The 18,445-nt window shown below is 38.6% G+C and overlaps 1 protein-coding gene across 1 annotated transcript; it reads right to left on the bottom strand.

The window, feature by feature from the left end:
* Positions 1-18: 18 nt before the first annotated feature.
* On the bottom strand, positions 19-12,641 carry LOC121297923 (ubiquitin-conjugating enzyme E2 variant 1-like). Its single transcript, XM_041224563.1, has 2 exons — positions 12,459-12,641; positions 19-1,550 (listed from the first exon to the last, which is right to left on the bottom strand). The coding sequence occupies exons 1-2, from the start codon at positions 12,624-12,626 to the stop codon at positions 1,404-1,406; spliced, it is 315 nt and encodes a 104-aa protein (XP_041080497.1). The 5' UTR covers positions 12,627-12,641; the 3' UTR covers positions 19-1,403.
* Positions 12,642-18,445: the final 5,804 nt, after the last annotated feature.

The following is an 18,445-nucleotide window of genomic DNA, read 5'->3' as shown; positions in this document are numbered from 1 at the left end:
ATATACTACGTAATATACTGCAGTTAAATAAAAATGGTTTAATGAATGACAAGTAATGTATCCAGATTATAAATATACAAGAAAAAACGTTTTTCTAACGGAAAGTGAAAGCTGATGCTTCCACAGTGGTACCGAATACATCATACAGAACACAATTTCATAACGCCACATTGTCATTTCAAGTGTGTAGTTTTTTTTTGTCCCATAAGCATGTTATATTAACACTGTGAAAATACTAAACCCTCTGTTCTAAAACGTTAATATAGGATTTTTTTTTTTTTTGATTAGGTTGAGAAGTGATTTAGTAGATGAACTTGGAGCGATTACAAAGTATACTTCAATATATTTCAAATGGCTGTTTCAAATCGATACCAGGCTCTAATATAATTTACAGTATAGGTAATCTTAATGTGATTTAATTTCCATTTGACACAACCAAACACATTTGAGTGTTGCAGCATATTATTTCAATTGCATAGATAACTAAGAACTGAAAACCAGGTTGTAAAAATGGATTCAGGATTTCTGTTCTTTGTATTTGATTTTCCAAATGTGCGGTAGATCTGAATGTAGTCAGTCCACTGGACTGAAACTAAGATACAGAACAAAGTAATTTCAAGCCAGGACACTTCCACAGTACTGTCTATGAACCAGCTGCATGTTCAAATTCAAATGTAAAATACAAGCAAAGAACCAAAATATCTTTTAACAGAAAGGGAGGCTGCTGATGCTGCTGCTAAAGGTAATTCAGCAGAGGAATGGGTTGAAATCCTCGGCTAACACTTTTAACTGGTCTGTTCTCAGATACCAACACCTCCTGTCATTTAAACAGCATTGCAGTTGGTGTTTCAGCAAGAAGAGCCACTAAATGAAGCACTTGCTTTTCTCATTACCAAACACAATGCTTCAGATTGAGTGACAACGCCTCTCTCCTGGGGTGAGAAACAATATCCAGTTTGTAGTCACACAACTAGTTCATATCATCTCAAACACGGATTCTGCACAACTCTGCTGATTCCTCATGAAAAACTGATTAAGAAAAAAGCTAAAGTTGCTGAAACACAAGAACGTGCACCCCCCCTCCCCCCAGAGGACAATAAAAATTGAGTTCACACACCGTTTACACTCAATAACAAGAATATTTATGTTATTGTACAACTTCTATTCATAACAAATAATAATAATTAAAAAAAAAGATTAGTAGCATGTACAGTATTTTAATGGTGTGGTCTATACTGCAGAGCCTCAGATCCCTCTCTCTCTGTCCAGTGGGGTGTCTTCAGGGAGGAAGGGCAGTCGGAGCCTCACAGAAGGCTGGGAAAGGGCTGCTATTCGCCAGTGGGTGGGTGGAAGGAAAGATGAACAGAACAGTAAAGGGAAGGTAGAGGAGGCGAAGTCAGGGATCAGTTGCTGTAGCTCTGTCCTTCAGGGGGCTGGGGGAGTTTCATGTTTTCCTTGCACATCATGAGCCGTCGTAACTCGTGCAGAACCACCCTGATGCTGAAGGAGTTCTGCCACTTGGCCAGGGCCGACACTGCTCGATTGTCCACCTGAGAAGACAAGCATGTTAGTGACTTCCACCCACACCATGGCTCTCTATCTGCGCAGCACTCAAGCACATTTAAAATTCAACATGTTTTTTTTTCTAATCATTATTAGAAAAGCTCTTCTATAGCTATATATGGGGCAATGCATAGTAAAGACTGGCAGACATCTCCTCATATCCCGATTCTCTTTAAGCAAATGGACGTCTAGATACTGTACAAGTAAGTGTAACTGTGGTATCCCTGATGGATAGTAATCAAAATGTACCTTATACAACAAGTGTTGGGATAGATGAATAAAAGCAAAATTGGGCTGGGGCATTTGTATTTAATCCTACCCTAAAAAACACAGTTGACATTCGTTGACAAAGTCCTTTTACAGCTTGTGTTTACTAAAGATCTACCTAAACCTGATAGATTATCTCCATGTTAGGATTCTAGCAATGCAGAACAGCATGACCATCCTTGTGTATTAGAATAATTACACAGAATATCACACAGGGTGCTCTATGACACAAGCTGAAATCCACTAGTGGCTAACCATGAGCAGGCTTACTGGCTGCTTTAAAAATTAGCTTGTACCTCACAGCACCCTACACTCGCTATGTCTTTTATAATACATGCATTCATAAAATACACTTAGACTAGCTAGTTTTACTGTAACATAATTTTCACCTGATTCATTATAGTTACATGGGAATAAATAAACAGTATAGGAGTAATAATGTGATGTCATTTCTATTTGATACAAACACATTTCAGATGGCTGTATCACATCAACATTAGGGTTTACTATACATGAAACCCTTGCGGTCCTGTTGGACCAGGTTTATAATTTTCTACATTATAATTTAAACACTGACACTACATTATAATTTTCCTTTACCAGTCCGATGTTGAACCCTGTCTGACATAAAAAAAAAAAGACGTAAAGCACAGGTCTCTAGTTGTTTTTTCTCTGGAAAAAGCAGAGAAAACCTTTCAATGGCCAACTGAGACCAATAGGAGCTGAACAAAGCCAAAAAAAATCTGATATCCCCATGCATATAAACAAAGGAGATAACTCCATCCAGCGCTCAAAGAATATCACAGACATTTGCAGAGCTTTTTGAGATGTTATAGTAATAAAATAATGACTTGGCTCACATTGAGGAGTTTGGTGATAAAACGAGTAATTAGGAAAGGATTTATCAGTATACACGTCTATAAAGAGGTATGTGAAAAATACAACGAACAAAGGGTGGGGCTTGGCTGGAGATACAGTACTGAGTGTCCTTTTTTGATTTAATGTCTTTTAAACATCGAGTGTGAAAATAAATTGGACCTGGCGCACCTGAAAAAGGCGCTGAATAAATGTCCTGCAAAGTGTTCACAGTAATGATAGAGTTTTGAAGCTATCCCTTAATGCAGTAATGCATGGGGTGAAAACTTGTCCAATTATGATCTTTCTGTTTTGTATTTAATTTTTTTTTTTCTCAAAAACTCTTCATTTAAATGCATGAAAATCTGAGGCAAAAATGTTCAAGGGGGTGTAGACTTTCTATAGGCACTGTATATGATAACCTCTTCAATTTCTTAACTGCGTAACAGCATTTGTAGGATATGCTATACACATACTGTACACACGTTTGTGTAGATCTTTCTTTCTCCTCTTCTTCGGAGTAAAAACCATACGGCAGCTGGCACCCGATACATAATGCCTTCAGATTATATCTAAATTTAGAAGGATAGGGTAGCGGTCGTGGCGTTTTTCATCCAAAAATTGAATCTTTTTTTCCACAGCGAATTTTGCATTTTTTCTCACAGCAATTGAGCTCAAGTGTTAAAGGTTGTATTCAATTCCAGTTCAATTTTTTAACCTAGAAAATGCAATGAATACAAGCTACAGTGTGAATAGCCCTTTAAAATGTAATTTCTTTTGTCGTGAGAGGGGTGTTCTTTCATGAGGTTCTTTCGATCTCGCGAAAATAGATTGCGGACAGCCACTGCCAAGTCATCGGGAGAGATTTGCCCGAGACAGGGAAGCAGGTTGAGGCACCTCCCTTACATTTCAATTGCTGATATCTCAGCCTCTATTCCAGTTAGAAATACAAGAGACGCCTCATTCTGTTTCTCTGTTTGTTTCCAGTGAAAACCGAAAAAACAAGCATTAACAGCTTCCAGGTGTAATAATAAGGGGCGGGCATGAAATGTCAATCTGTAGTGTAGAGGTTAGCGTGTTTGCCTGCACGCCAAAGACGAGTGCATCAAACAGGTGAAAACTTTTTTTATAATAATTATTATAAATACTTTTATACTACCATCATTTATTAATTTTTGTTCATGAGTGCGAACATTCAAAATGCTACAGTGTATTACATTTTATTTTTTCAATATTTTAATGGTTACAGTAAACTCAAAACATCCTCACTTGAAAACTATCATCTATTAGGCAAATGTTTTTACATATTTTTTTGCCGAGAGAGATGGTACAGCTATGACCACAACTTTTGCTTCAATTTATTACAATTAAAAACAAACAAACAAAAAAAGCCCAGATTAACATATTTCAAAGTTTTATTTAGCATCATGTAATCAAAGAAACTACAGAAAGATAACGCAAAATTGGGTTGGAACAATAATCGATAATATTGATAATCACAATCATTTTTTTGTAGCGATAATTTTTTTCTATAAACATGATTATCGTCCATGACCCGATGAAGCAGGGAGCGGCTGTGCATTCAGCGTGGTCTGTGTGAGCACTGCGTACCTCGGAAAATTGCACAAAGTACTGATTTTAAACAATATGCTGAGGCTTTTAACTTACATCACGGTTTAATTTTGAAAATAAGGTGTACGCTGGAAAAACACGATTGGTTTTCTGACATAAAAACATAAATATTGTTTGTAAAATAAAAATAAAAACACTAGATCACTGTAAAATTACTGCAGAAAAGTGAAACTTTTCACTATTAAACACTGACACAGGATGTTTTATTTTACGTAAATTGAATATAAAAAAAAAAAACACAACCATATGACAAACGTTTAATATAGCCTGAACGTGTTGCTTCTTCATTTTAAACTACAGTGAAGACATGAATACTACTGCAGCCTCTGCACCGCATGGGAACAATAAGCAGGCGCTCAGCACCCTCGTATTTATATCTGTTCCCATGGCATTGCTATTGTACAAAAGGGTAGCTGCATAAATAGAAGAGAGTTATCTTTTAATGGAAGGATAGGCGGTTTATTTTATTAAGTTGTCTGCATACAAGCAGACATGTGCAAAACCCAGTATGTTCCTACCAATATTTACAACTCTATATACAGAGAATCACTCACACACACAAACGTAGTTCCATTCTCTTAAATGGCAGATTCATCACACAAGTAACGAAAACAAATGATTCTAAGTAACGTTAGCAATTTTTTTTGTTACATTAATACATTTGGCAGCACTTTTTTTACGAAAGTAAACATTCTTGAATTAACATAAATGTTTAAATAAGAAATACATGTATTCTTTTATAGGAAAACTACGTCATCTATTAATATGCAAACTGCAAGAGTTGTATTTTTATACTCGCGTTTGTTCTGGGCACCCACATGAAATCTAGAAACTGTGCGCCTACACTGTCTTCTAAACTCAGTGACTTAGACTGCCGGTTACCATGCGGCTCAAGAATAAATTTGATAAACTATAACTTCAAATATTTTATTTATTCAGCTGACTACTGCTTGGAACTTTTTGTCAATGCACAAACAGCATCCCCAAATAGCTGTCAGCCAAAAGCCTAAAATCTGTTTGTGTTCCACATCTAACAAACTGAACGTGACAGTCTTCCTGCCTCACAAAATTAAATCAACTCAAAATATTACTAACGGATGGTCAAAATTCAGTATTAACAAAATCCATGCTTTTGGGATATTTGTTGAAGTTTGTTCACAGAATGATATTTTCTCTTATGAGATGTACCGAATGTATTTGTACTGTGGGCTAGGTTTTGACATACATATGTATAGAAACATTTTTGTACACTGTACTTGAAAACATTAATTTAAAAATCCAATTGATGCCTATGATTAATACGTTAAAATAAATATAATGTTTAAAAGTAAAAAACTAGTAGGAACTTTTGAAAGTACTGAAATGGAATCAACACAAGTTTGTGAGATGGAATTTCCTGGAAGGAATGTTTAGTGTTAACGCTGTGCCCCTTCATTATGAAAAGTGAGTATCTCATTGCCGGTGCTCACACAGCCAGCGCCCAGTCCTGAGTTCATGTTGAATGTCTGTACTGTATTGTTGGTGCTCACACAGCCAGCGCCCAGTCCTGAGTTCATGTTGAATGTCTGTACTGTATTGTCGGTGCTCACACAGCCAGCGCCCAGTCCTGAGTTCATGTTGAATGTCTGTACTGTATTGCCGGTGCTCACACAGCCAGCAGCCAGTCCTGAGTTCATGTTGAATGTCTGTACTGTATTGTCGGTGCTCACACAGCCAGTGGCCAGTCCTGAGTTCATGTTGAATGTCTGTACTGTACTGTCAGTGCTCACACAGCCAGCGCCCAGTCCTGAGTTCATGCTGAATGTCTGTACTGTACTGTCAGTGCTCACACAGCCAGCGCCCAGTCCTGAGTTCATGCTGAATGTCTGTACTGTATTGTTGGTGCTCACACAGCCAGCGCCCAGTCCTGAGTTCATGCTGAATGTCTGTACTGTATTGTTGGTGCTCACACAGCCAGCGCCCAGTCCTGAGTTCATGTTGAATGTCTGTACTGTATTGTTAGTTTCTGATTAAAATCACCTTGAAGACGATACCTGGAATGGTTTTCAATTGCTGAAACCCACATGAAGTCTCTGAAAAGTCTTACACAACTATTAGTCACGTCGATAATTCAGAAATTTAAGATATCCCTTTTTAATTGTTCAGTGTCTATTAATATGTTTCAATATTAAATAAATTGAATTATTAATCAAACGGATGCATCTTGTCACACAACTGATTTATTAAAATGTTTGGATATACTGCTACTTGATTACTGTCTTGTTCAGTCTTCTTAAAATAATCCCAGAATATGCTGATGCATTTATTTTCAAAAGGCTTTCTTTCGGTTGTGGGGGGGGGGGGGGGGGGGGGGGGGGGGGGGGGGGGGGGGGGGGGGAGGGGGGGGGGGGGGGGGGGGGGGGGGGGGGGGGGGTCTTGGGGGGGGGGGGGTCTACTCATAGCGTCAGCTGGGGGTGGGGCTAAGACTGTTAAACACTTTGTGTGAATAGGTAAAAAAAAAAACTAATCATGTCTATTATATAAAAAACTGTGTCAGTGTTTAATCAAGTCGTGAAAAAGTAAATTTTATTTCTGCGCTCTATGACAGAATATACAGGCTTTCTAGCAAAAACAAAGGAAATTCTTGGCCAAAAACTTTGTTAATGCATCAGTTAAGAGTTCATATTAAAAAGACAAGAAGTAGGGCAATGCGGTGTTAAGGTTTTTAACCATAACTCTGCATTGCCTTCCACCCCTTTACAAGCAGTGGACGTGTCAAGGCAATACAAGCAGCCACAGACAGCCATCACCAGTTAAGAGAAAAACATACAACTCTGCAGATAACACAGGAGATATCCATCATCATGGTCCACTAGGTGTACGAGGTCTACTGCCATACCAGTGTGTTGGGGGTTGTGTAAATCAGGCCACTGCTTGTGCAGGTCTAGTAGGAGAAAGATGCATAATAGCGGCACCAACATCACACTGTACCTCTATGAATTCCACTGCTATGACCAATGTCTTGTGTGGCATCCACATATTTGATGTGCATCAGTTTGTTGGGTGGGGAGCTGCATGTAGGGCACACGAGGGGTAGTGGATATTTATTATCAATCATGAGACACAGTTGCATGACGGAAGGGATACCAATAGTGCTGTAATATGAATCTATGCCCTAGCTTAACTTTCTGTTGTGTCGAATCGGAAATGTTCAATTGCATAATACAGTCTTTTGCGAGGGAGGAAGGGGTGATGGGCTGGTATTAGCATTCATAGTAAAATAGATAAGGGGAATGGGAGCAATAAGAACAGGACGCCCATGCGACAGATGAATAGCTCAATGATACTGACACCTGAAAAAACTGAAGTGTATGAGGTACACTGTTATGAAACTGTTTACATGGGCGGGTGAAATGTGCTATGCCATGACAGTTTGAGAGCAGCACCAATAACATGGGTTAACAAAGAGTTTTTCTGTGTCATACTGGACAAGCAACAGAATACAGTTTAATGGGAGGGATGGTCTCCCCGTCACAGTTGGGCTGTATACATTGTGCTGTAATAACAGTATTTTCTGTATTCGCCAGTATTTTAGGACTCTGCTAGCAGATGGCACACACATGCATTCTGTAAATACCCATCCTTATGCAGTGCAGATGGACGTCTCTTGTGTTATCTGCAGAGTGTTGTATTTGTTCACTTAACTGATGATGGCTGTCTGTGGTTGTTTGTGTTGCATTGCCACTTCCACTACTTGTAAGGGGGTAGGAGGGAATGCAGTTAGGGTTAAAAACCCTAACATCACCTTGACCTACTTTTATCATTTTAATATCAACTCTAACCGATTCATTAACAAAGTTTTTTGCAAAATCAAAAACGTTTACTAATACTATATATATATATATATATATATATATAATATATATATATATATATATATATTGGTCTTGGTTGTTAACTGTAAAAAACACACCTTATATAGACTTGACTGGGTCATTATTATTGTTATATCACTATGTAACACAATTTTTGTTCCTGGGTGGTAAGTGTTATTTCCTAATTCCTTATGCCTAAAAGTATAGAAAATGGCTATTATTCTCCACAAACTTTGCTTTTGTGACCAGGACAGTGATATTTTGAAATTTACCTATTTCTAATGAGAAAACGGTCTTTTCGTTCACATAAAGTCAGAAAAAAACAACAAATGAATCCAAATTAACATGTATTTATACTAAAGTAATACAAAAATGACTACAAAAGATTTAGAAATGAGCAGTTTTTCGGGATTTACGATTATACTGTAAATCACTCACGAATCAGCCCCCAAATGTAGTGTCCCATCATGTTCTTGTTATACTGTCCTTGGTAGCGGCGTTCAAAGTCCAGTATATCCTGGTGGAAGCGATCGCCTTGCTCCTCCGAGTACGCTCCCATGTTCTCCTTGCATTTATCAAGATGAGCATCAAGGATATGGACTTTGAGGGACATCCTACAGCCCATTGTGCCGTAGTTCTTCACCAGAGTCTCAACCAGCTCCACATAGTTTTCGGCCTTGTGATTGCCCAGGAAGCCCCGAACCACTGCGACAAAGCTGTTCCAAGCCGCTTTCTCCTAACTAGTGAGCTTCTTGGTGAATTCATTGCACTCCAGGATCTTCTTTATCTGTGGTCCGAAGACGACACCGGCTTTGACCTTTGCCTCAGACAGCTTAGGGAAGAAGTCTTGAAGGTACTTGAGGCTGCCGACTCCTTATCTAGAGCTCTGACAAATTGTTTCATAAGGCTCAATCTGATGTGCAGTGGTGGCATCAGCACCTTCCGGGGGTCCACCAGTGGCTCCCACTTGACGTTGTTCCTCCCCACAGAGAACTCGGTCCGCTGTGGCCAGTCCCGCCTGTGGTAGTGCGCCTTGGTGTCCCTGCTGTCCCAAAGGCAAAGATAGCAGGGAAACTTGGTAAAACCGCCTTGGAGACCCATCAGGAATGCCACCATTGCAGCCTCTTGATGCCATCTCAGAAAAATGCAGATATGTATCCACTTAGGCAGCTGGAACTAAACTGAACTGGTGGGCTTAAGGCCCCTGTATTTATACTACTATTTATATTACTGGAAAGTTCTAGAAGTTACTCCAAGTTTACTCAGCACTGAATCTATCTGGAATGTTCTGGAAAAAGAGTAAATTTCATAATATCACTGTCCTGGTCACAAAAGCAAAGCTTGTGGGGAATAACAGCCATTTCCTATACTTTTGATGCATAAGCAATTAGGAAATAACACTTACTACCCAGGAACCAAAAAAAAAAAAAAAAATTGTTACACTGTGTATTCTATGCTTCCTACTTTCTTTCTTAAGTTGTTTTGATTGGCAGAGATAGTTTCATTTTATTTGCGTAAATTGCGTGTGCTACTGTAGAAAATGCTGTATTCATAGTTCTGTCCGCGCAACGCTGCTGAGAATGCTTCAGCGAGAACTTGGTTCAGTCGTCCCCATTTTACGACAAGGTGAAATTCGAAAGAACATAAGAACATAAGAAAGTTTACAAACGAGAGGAGGCCATTCGGCCCATCTTGCTCGTTTGGTTGTTAGTAGCTTATTGATCCCAAAATCTCATCAAGCAGCTTCTTGAAGGATCCCAGGGTGTCAGCTTCAACAACATTACTGGGGAGTTGATTCCAGACCCTCACAATTCTCTGTGTAAAAAAGTGTCTCCTATTTTCTGTTCTGAATGCCCCTTTTTCTAAACTCCATTTGTGACCCCTGGTCCTTGTTTCTTTTTTCAGGCTGAAAAAGTCCCTTGGGTCGACACTGTCAATACCTTTTAGAATTTTGAATGCTTGAATTAGGTCGCCACGTAGTCTTCTTTGTTCAAGACTGAACAGATTCAATTCTTTTAGCCTGTCTGCATATGACATGCCTTTTAAGCCCGGAATAATTCTGGTCGCTCTTCTTTGCACTCTTTCTAGAGCAGCAATATCTTTTTTATAGCGAGGTGACCAGAACTGAACACAATATTCAAGATGAGGTCTTACTAGTGCATTGTACAGTTTTAACATTACTTCCCTTGATTTAAATTCAACACTTTTCACAATGTATCCGAGCATCTTGTTAGCCTTTTTTATAGCTTCCCCACATTGTCTAGATGAAGACATTTCTGAGTCAACAAAAACTCCTAGGTCTTTTTCATAGATTCCTTCTCCAATTTCAATATCTCCCATATGATATTTATAATGTACATTTTTATTTCCTGCGTGCAGTACCTTACACTTTTCTCTATTAAATGTCATTTGCCATGTGTCTGCCCAGTTCTGAATCTTGTCTAGATCATTTTGAATGACCTTTGCTGCTGCAACAGTGTTTGCCACTCCTCCTACTTTTGTGTCGTCTGCAAATTTAACAAGTTTGCTTACTATACCAGAATCTAAATCATTAATGTAGATTAGGAATAGCAGAGGACCTAATACTGATCCCTGTGGTACACCGCTGGTTACCACACTCCATTCTGAGGTTTTTCCTCTAATCAGTACTTTCTGTTTTCTACATGTTAACCACTCCCTAATCCATGTACATGTGTTTCCTTGAATCCCAACTGCGTTCAGTTTGAGAATTAATCTTTTGTGCGGGACTTTGTCAAAAGCTTTCTGGAAATCTAAATAAACCATGTCATATGCTTTGCAATTATCCATTATCGATGTTGCATCCTCAAAAAAATCAAGCAAGTTAGTTAGGCACGATCTCCCTTTCCTAAAACCATGTTGACTGTCTCCCAGTACCCTGTTACCATATAGGTAATTTTCCATTTTGGATCTTATTATAGTTTCCATAAGTTTGCATATAATAGAAGTCAGGCTTACTGGTCTGTAGTTACCTGGTTCAGTTTTGTTTCCCTTTTTGTGGATCGGTATTACGTTTGCAATTTTCCAGTCTGTCGGTACCACCCCTGTGTCAAGAGACTGCTGCATGATCTTGGTTAGCGGTTTGTAAATTACTTCTTTCATTTCTTTGAGTACTACTGGGAGGATCTCATCTGGCCCAGGGGATTTGTTTATTTTAAGAGCTCCTAGTCCCTTTAACACTTCTGCCTCAGTTATGCTAAAGTTATTTAAAACTGGATAGGAACTGGATGACATGTGGGGCATGTTGTCAGTATCTTCCTTTTGTAAAAACTTGTGAAAAGTAATCATTTAACATATTTGCTATTTTTTTTTCTTCTTCTCTATGATTTTGCCATTTGTATCTCTTAAACATTTAATCTCCTCTTTGAATGTTCTCTTGCTGTTGTAATATTGGAAAAACATTTTGGAATTGGTTTTAGCTCCCTTAGCAATGTTCATTTCTATTTCTCTCTTGGCCTTTCTAACTTCCTTTTTGACTTGCGTTTGCAGTTCTGTGTACTCTTTCTGCGTACTTTCTTTTTGGTCCTTTTTTAATGCTCTGTAAAGTGCCTTTTTTCGCTGAATATTTTTTTTAAATTGATCTATTAAACCATTTTGGCAATTTAGTTTTACATTTAGATTTGTCTACTTTAGGGATGTAATTGTTTTGCGCCTCTAGTACTACATTTTTGAAGAACAACCATCCTTCTTCTGTGGGTGTTTCCTCTATTTTACTCCAATCTACTTCTGTTAGTCTCTGTTTCATGCCTTCATAGTTTGCTTTCTCGTTTCTCACACTGAACGCAAGTACAACTTTGTGAAGAAGTGTTTTTCTTGTATTTTTATTTTCTTTTGTTTAAATTCTTCTGTTATTGGCGAGAACCTTAGTTTTTTAAATGGTCTATATGTATGTTTGTTGTGAATGTAGCCTATTGTTGTCCACGTTACAGTGCTTGTTGCAATTAGTGATAAACATGGCGGCTATTGCAATTAAGAGGCACTGACTGAAGGAGGTATAAATGTATAACTACTGTATTACACTTATTTAGAATGCAGTTACCTGGAGACATTTTTACATTTTCCAGACCTGTACATAAAATTAAAGCTTATCAATCCTGACTAGATATGGGATGAGAAACAAAAAAGGAAGTGCTACATTCTAATGGCTTTTTTTTGTTTCATACAATATTTTTTGGTTCTTGTGCTCTTATAGCTGTTTAGCGACTGTAAGGCCCACACAGCACTCTTGGTTGTTCTGCAGCTCTACACGCCTCTGGCTATGTTACTCACCACCCCATTTGAGTTGTGCACGCCATTCAGATTGATCTTCGTAACAAATCTGACACAGGGAGGCATCTCAGGGTATTTGGGCCCACACTCCACCTTAAGGCTGTAAATCCTGTTTTCATAGATTGTCTGAAAAAAGAAGCAAGCGAGAGACTGAGAGAGAGTATGCATGGAGGGTTGTACATAGCTTAATTAAGAACGTTTTTAAAGTGTTAACCATTTCATTTCTCCTAAACATAGAACCATTGTCAAATATCATGGATGCCAGTGTAAGGGAATTCATTTGCACTGTGTCATGTACACAGGTGCTGCACACATGCAGATTCATGCATAGTCATCTAGTCTTGCAAAGATTCCCAGTATGTTCAAATTTAAATGCTTAGGAAATTAAACACAATGCAATATCCTTAGTCACATGGCCTGAATGCCGCTAGTGTGGGACGATACCAGGTTAAGTAAGGTGAAAGAATCACAGCTAAATTGAAACCTTTCAGTTCAATAGCAATGTTTTCAAATCAGCACTATAATGGACTATCTCCAAGTCAGTGAAGTGCAGACAGCATTTTGTCCATCTCTATGTGCTTTGTAAAGTCAATAAGCATGGGTGCAGAACACTTACTAGCTAAAAGCACGCTTCCCTGCTTCCATCAGTCAAGCTACAATACTTTGCAGACTGTTGCACAGCAGAAGTAATTCACTGTGTATAAAATAAATGTGTCATCCTCAGGTCTGCTGAATGAATGTCTAAATATAAAATATACCATGGAGGGCTAAAAGCTAGCCTTATCTTCTCCATAAGAGTTGTGTTAGCATCACATTCAACAGATTATTTTGGATGCTTATACATGAAGGACACTACACAAATCTACAGGTAACTAACTGGTAAGGCGTTTACATCCTACAGTAGAACATATTGGAGTAGGTACATGTTTCTCCATATATTCCTTGATTTTGACATTCAATAACATTTTGCTAAGAATGTCCTTACCAAGTTTCACAACAGGATAGTGCTAGAGAAGTACTAGACTAGTTTACTAGCATGATGCAATCAGGACTTGGAAATGGATCTAGTCCTGCATCACATAACATGCCTTGTTCTGGTTTATTATTAAAATTCACCTGTTCAAGAGTTTGAACAATAAGGCTTCTGTTAAATCTGTTCTGAACTGATCCCATATATCAAACCTGGAGGTTTACTAATAAGAGTTGTTCAGGAGAACCATTTAAAAAATATACTTCCTTGAAGATTTATCAATCGCAGGGGGGTCTGTAATGGATTACACATGACACAGCAAAGGCACAGTAATGTGTTTCCTGTAACACCGCAGGTAGGGTCTGTAATGGATTACAGTAAGAGGGCAGCATATATAAAGGGTATGTTGGGGTCCTTTATAAACAACCTATAGTTCTGATACAGATACATGTCACAAATTACCTATATCAGAAGAGACAATTACTACAGTGGATCCCTACTTTAAGTTTTTTAAATAGTTGGCCATTTGTATTTTAATATTTTTAGGCAGATATCCTTTTTAAAGTGCATTTCTGTTACTTCAAACTATCACTACATTACCCTTCAAAGTGTCTCTAGCAGATAGAAGGGTGGAAATCCCATTCCATCCTGCATACTTTCTGCTGTGAAATAGCTTAGTAAGATGCACAGATCTTCAGATCATTAAGTTATGTTGCTGGTTGCCTGCACAACACATTTATGGACGGGATTTAAATGACAGGTCTGGCAAGTCTTCAGCAATATGATTAAGGCCCAGACTTAAACATACAGGTTTACTGCTCAGTCTAGTTTCCATATGTCTAAGAAGGTTGTTTTTGGAAGTCCAGACAAACTATAAGCTATATATATAGTTCTTACTGTTTAATGTAATCAATAAGGCTAAAAATATTTCCCCTTTTTAAATTTCTGTTTTACTTCCTGGCCTTCTCAGGGATTGACAAAACTGCTGCCTACAATTGCTGGAGAAGTCCTATTTCTTTCAGTTTGCACCGGCACTCAAACTGATGAGGAGGCATGTGCCCCTACAAAAAAACTGCATGTAAGGAATATAAACCAATTGAACTGTCGGCCAAGTCTGTTCTAACAGCTACATATAAACTAGCGTGTCGAGAAGCTAAACAACGCAATTACATTTCTTTATCAAATTAAACAGGATGTAGACCTGTATGTAATGCACAAACACTTGTGTGTGTGTTTGTGTGTGTGTGTGTGTATATATATATATATATATATATATATATATATATATATATATATATATATACACACACATACACACGACACGACAAATGAATGAAAATGCACATTATAATACAACGCAGTAGAGAATGATGTAATGTATTGGTGTCTGGTTTAGTAATATGTTAATCACTCAATTTAAAGTTAAAATGTTAAGAGCTAATGCAGCTCATACGATATTGCTCAGTCTGAAAAACATTTTTCAACTCGTAAGTTTGGCTAGGCTGTCGCGTATTGTTTCTTTTAAAACCAATAGTCGTTTTGTTATTACTTGACACACAGTGCGCCCGGACATGCGGCTATTTAACACGATTCTGTTGGTTTATCGGGCACCATTTCTTAGCTATTTTATTTAGCAGTTCTCAACACCGGGAACTGCAACGTTAGTATACAGCTTTAAACATTTATTTTTAGAAATATAAACAGACGAGAACTCGCCCTTCAGGAGACAATGCATCCCATAATAAGGGATTTATTTTTATTTTTAATTTAATATCAGATTTGCTGATTGCCTCACCAGATCCGGCGGCGCCCGCCATCTTCTCGTTGCTTCGCGGGTACGCGCACGCAGCCATGCGCCCCTTGCTGTGCTTCATAAAAGTTCGCAGCGCCTTGACTCGGGCACGCGCATACGCACGACACATGCTTGCACAGAGCGCGTCCGTGAAACGCAGCAGAGAAGGCGGAGCGCGCCTCGGAAGTACGGGCTGTGGTGCAGTCAGTTCTAAATAGCGTTTACAGTTGGTGGTGTCAGATGCGTTTGTTTTTTAGGAAAATTACATTGTTACCCTACACTGGGTAGGCAAAACAGTCTAGAGAATATGAAGCAATAATGCAAAGATGGAAATGGGTCTGTGAGAAATTAGGTACTACCAATACAAATTTAAAATTACCTACTGTGGCTCCTGGGCAAATCTAGGGACTGGGAGTGGCACTTTAAAAACAAAGAGGTAGAGTCCTTTAAAACAGACCAAAGCACAGTCATGAGAGATACACAGTCCTTTAAAACAAAGAGCAAATCACTGTCATGAGAGAGATACACAGTCCTTTAAAACAGACCAAAGCACAGTCATGTGAGAGATACACAGTCCTTTAAAACAAAGAGCAAAGCACGGTCATGAGAGATACACAGTCCTTTAAAACAAACAGCAAAGCACGGTCATGAGAGAGATACACAGTCCTTTAAAACAAAGAGCAAAGCACAGTCATGAGAGAGATACACAGTCCTTTAAAACAAAGAGCAAAGCACGGTCATGAGAGAGATACACAGTCCTTTAAAACAAAGAGCAAAGCACAGTCATGAGAGAGATACACAGTCCTTTAAAACAAAGAGCAAAGCACAGTTATGAGAGAGATACACAGTCCTTTAAAACAAAGAGCAAAGCAGAGTCATGAGAGATACACAGTCTGTACAAAGTCAAAGCCCAGGTCATGTGATCAGCATAAAGTCAAAGCCCGGGTCATGTGATCGGTATAAAGTCACTTCCCGGTCATGTGAGCGGTATAAAGTCAAAGCCTGGGTCATGTGAGAGGTATAAAGTCAAAGCCCATATCATGTGATCCAGATAAACTCCATTCCAGATTAGCGTTGATATTGTTTCTCTGCTCCGTTCATCTTTGTATACTTTTCATTGTCTACACTTTGTAAAGTCTGTTCTACATTTTGTAAAGGGTGCACTTCACTTTCTAAAGGCTGTCCTTCACTTTGCAAAGGGTGCACTTCTCTTTGTAAAGGCTGACCTTCACTTTGTAAAGTCTGTTCTAAACTTTGTAAAGGGTGCACTTCACTTTGGAGTGGCCAGTCTGTCCATGTTGGTCTGCTGGTATTCACAGTGTTTGTATTTTCATTGTTCATGTATGGCAGTGTTTGTATTTTCGTTGTTCATGTATCACAGTGTTTGTATTTTCGTTGTTCATTTATCGCAGTGTTTGTATTTTCGTTTTTCACATATCGCAGTGTTTGTATTTTCGTTGTTCATTTATCGCAGTGTTTGTATTTTTGTTGTTCGTTTATCGCAGTATTTGTATTTTCGTTGTTCATGTATCGCAGTGTTTGTATTTTCGTTGTTCGTGTATCGCAGTGTTTGTATTTTCGTTGTGGAGGTTTATTCGGTCCTCAGCTGACCATGGTTTAGGTTTTTTGTTTTTTTTGTTTTCAGTTATCTGATTCAAATAGATTCCAGATGGCTCTCGCATTGATATCAAGCTCTATTCTATATTATACAGAAAATCAGTGTTCTGCGTGAGATGCAAGCAGATTGCCACCCACTCAAGGTGAGAGCGGCCACGTGGGGTTTATCTTAACCCTTCAGAGGAATGAAAAATAAAAACACAAGAACACGTTGCCAACAGTATACAGAGCTTTAATTTCACACAGAAATAAGTCACACGTTTTTTCCAGATTAAAAGAAAACATATTTACGGTGTTATTGATATTCACAGAAATCCAACCACCAGAAGAGACCCCACGACTGCCAATGTTGTTTTTATTATTTTAGGCAACAGTTTCTAAGGGAGGAATTCCAAACGAACCGTTTCATACAAACCACACTCCTAGGGTTAAAGAAACCCAATAGAAATGATTGAGTCATATAGAAAGGGCTCTGGTTTGTTGACACATTGTTAAGCTGTGTTTCTGCTCATGCTGAGGTGCACTGAGGTGATCAATGAAGACTGTTTGAAAAGCTATTGGCATGCTCAGCTTATCTCAACAGTATTTCCCTGAGTTACCTTCAGTAAAACACAGATTGTGATTTAGGTGAAGCATTGCAGTCCTCTCCTAGTGTGGAGAATTGAACACAAAACTGGGATTCAAATGGTCTGGAACAGTGGTGCATAACTCAGGTCATGGAGGGTCGTTGTTCCTCCTGATTTTTGTTCTAACCATACCTTAAATTAGTTAATTGGACCAATTAAGCTTCTAATAAGGTCCAATAAAGTACTTAAGTGTGCAGTTGGAATAAAAAGCTACAGGAACACCGGCCCTCCAGGACGGAGTTGTGCACCACTGGTCTAGAAGATGGAAATGTCCTACAAGTGAGGTGTTTCCTCTGGAAGTAACTAACACTTAACTAACACAGGCTGTATCTGCAGGGCCGTCTGTCGCTCGTTCTCACGGTGACCCTGTGTGCATCGAAGCCTGCTGGGACACTTGTGCACATTTCACATTTCATCTTTAAAATAGCTTCAGTGGGTTGTTCAGTGTTAGAAGCTGTGAGAAATATTAAAATATGAAACTGTTTGCTCAGTGTTAGATGTGATAAATATTAAAAGATGATACTGCTTGTTGTTTCTGAGGATATGTAGATTTGAAAATTCCTGGTATTTAATCACATACTGTGCTGTAGGTCACATGACCGGATTGCAGTCAGACCTCTGGGGTATATCTGATCCACCGCACAAGAAGTGATACGCGACAGACACAGAAAAGAACACGCGTATCTCTAGCAAAAGGAAATGGAATTCTATTGATCATGTGCTTCTGCAGACAGGCTGTATCAGGAAAGCGTGGAGAGAAAAATAAAAAAACATGGGTAGAATAATACAAAGCATGGAGAGAACTAATATCTATTTGCCTGATTAGATAATAGTCTCCTCATGAAAAATATAAATGGCAAAGGATTCCGAAAAGCAAGACAAACCGATCCTGTCTATAAACAATGTATATCTTTTTTGGGTAGAATTACTCTTGTGATATGGTGTGCTATATATGTCTAAATTAGAACTGCGGATGAGATAT

This window comes from Polyodon spathula, chromosome 23 (assembly GCF_017654505.1).
Source record: "Polyodon spathula isolate WHYD16114869_AA chromosome 23, ASM1765450v1, whole genome shotgun sequence".
Lineage (NCBI taxonomy): Eukaryota > Metazoa > Chordata > Actinopteri > Acipenseriformes > Polyodontidae > Polyodon > Polyodon spathula.
This window is presented reverse-complemented; position numbering and strand designations above follow the sequence as displayed.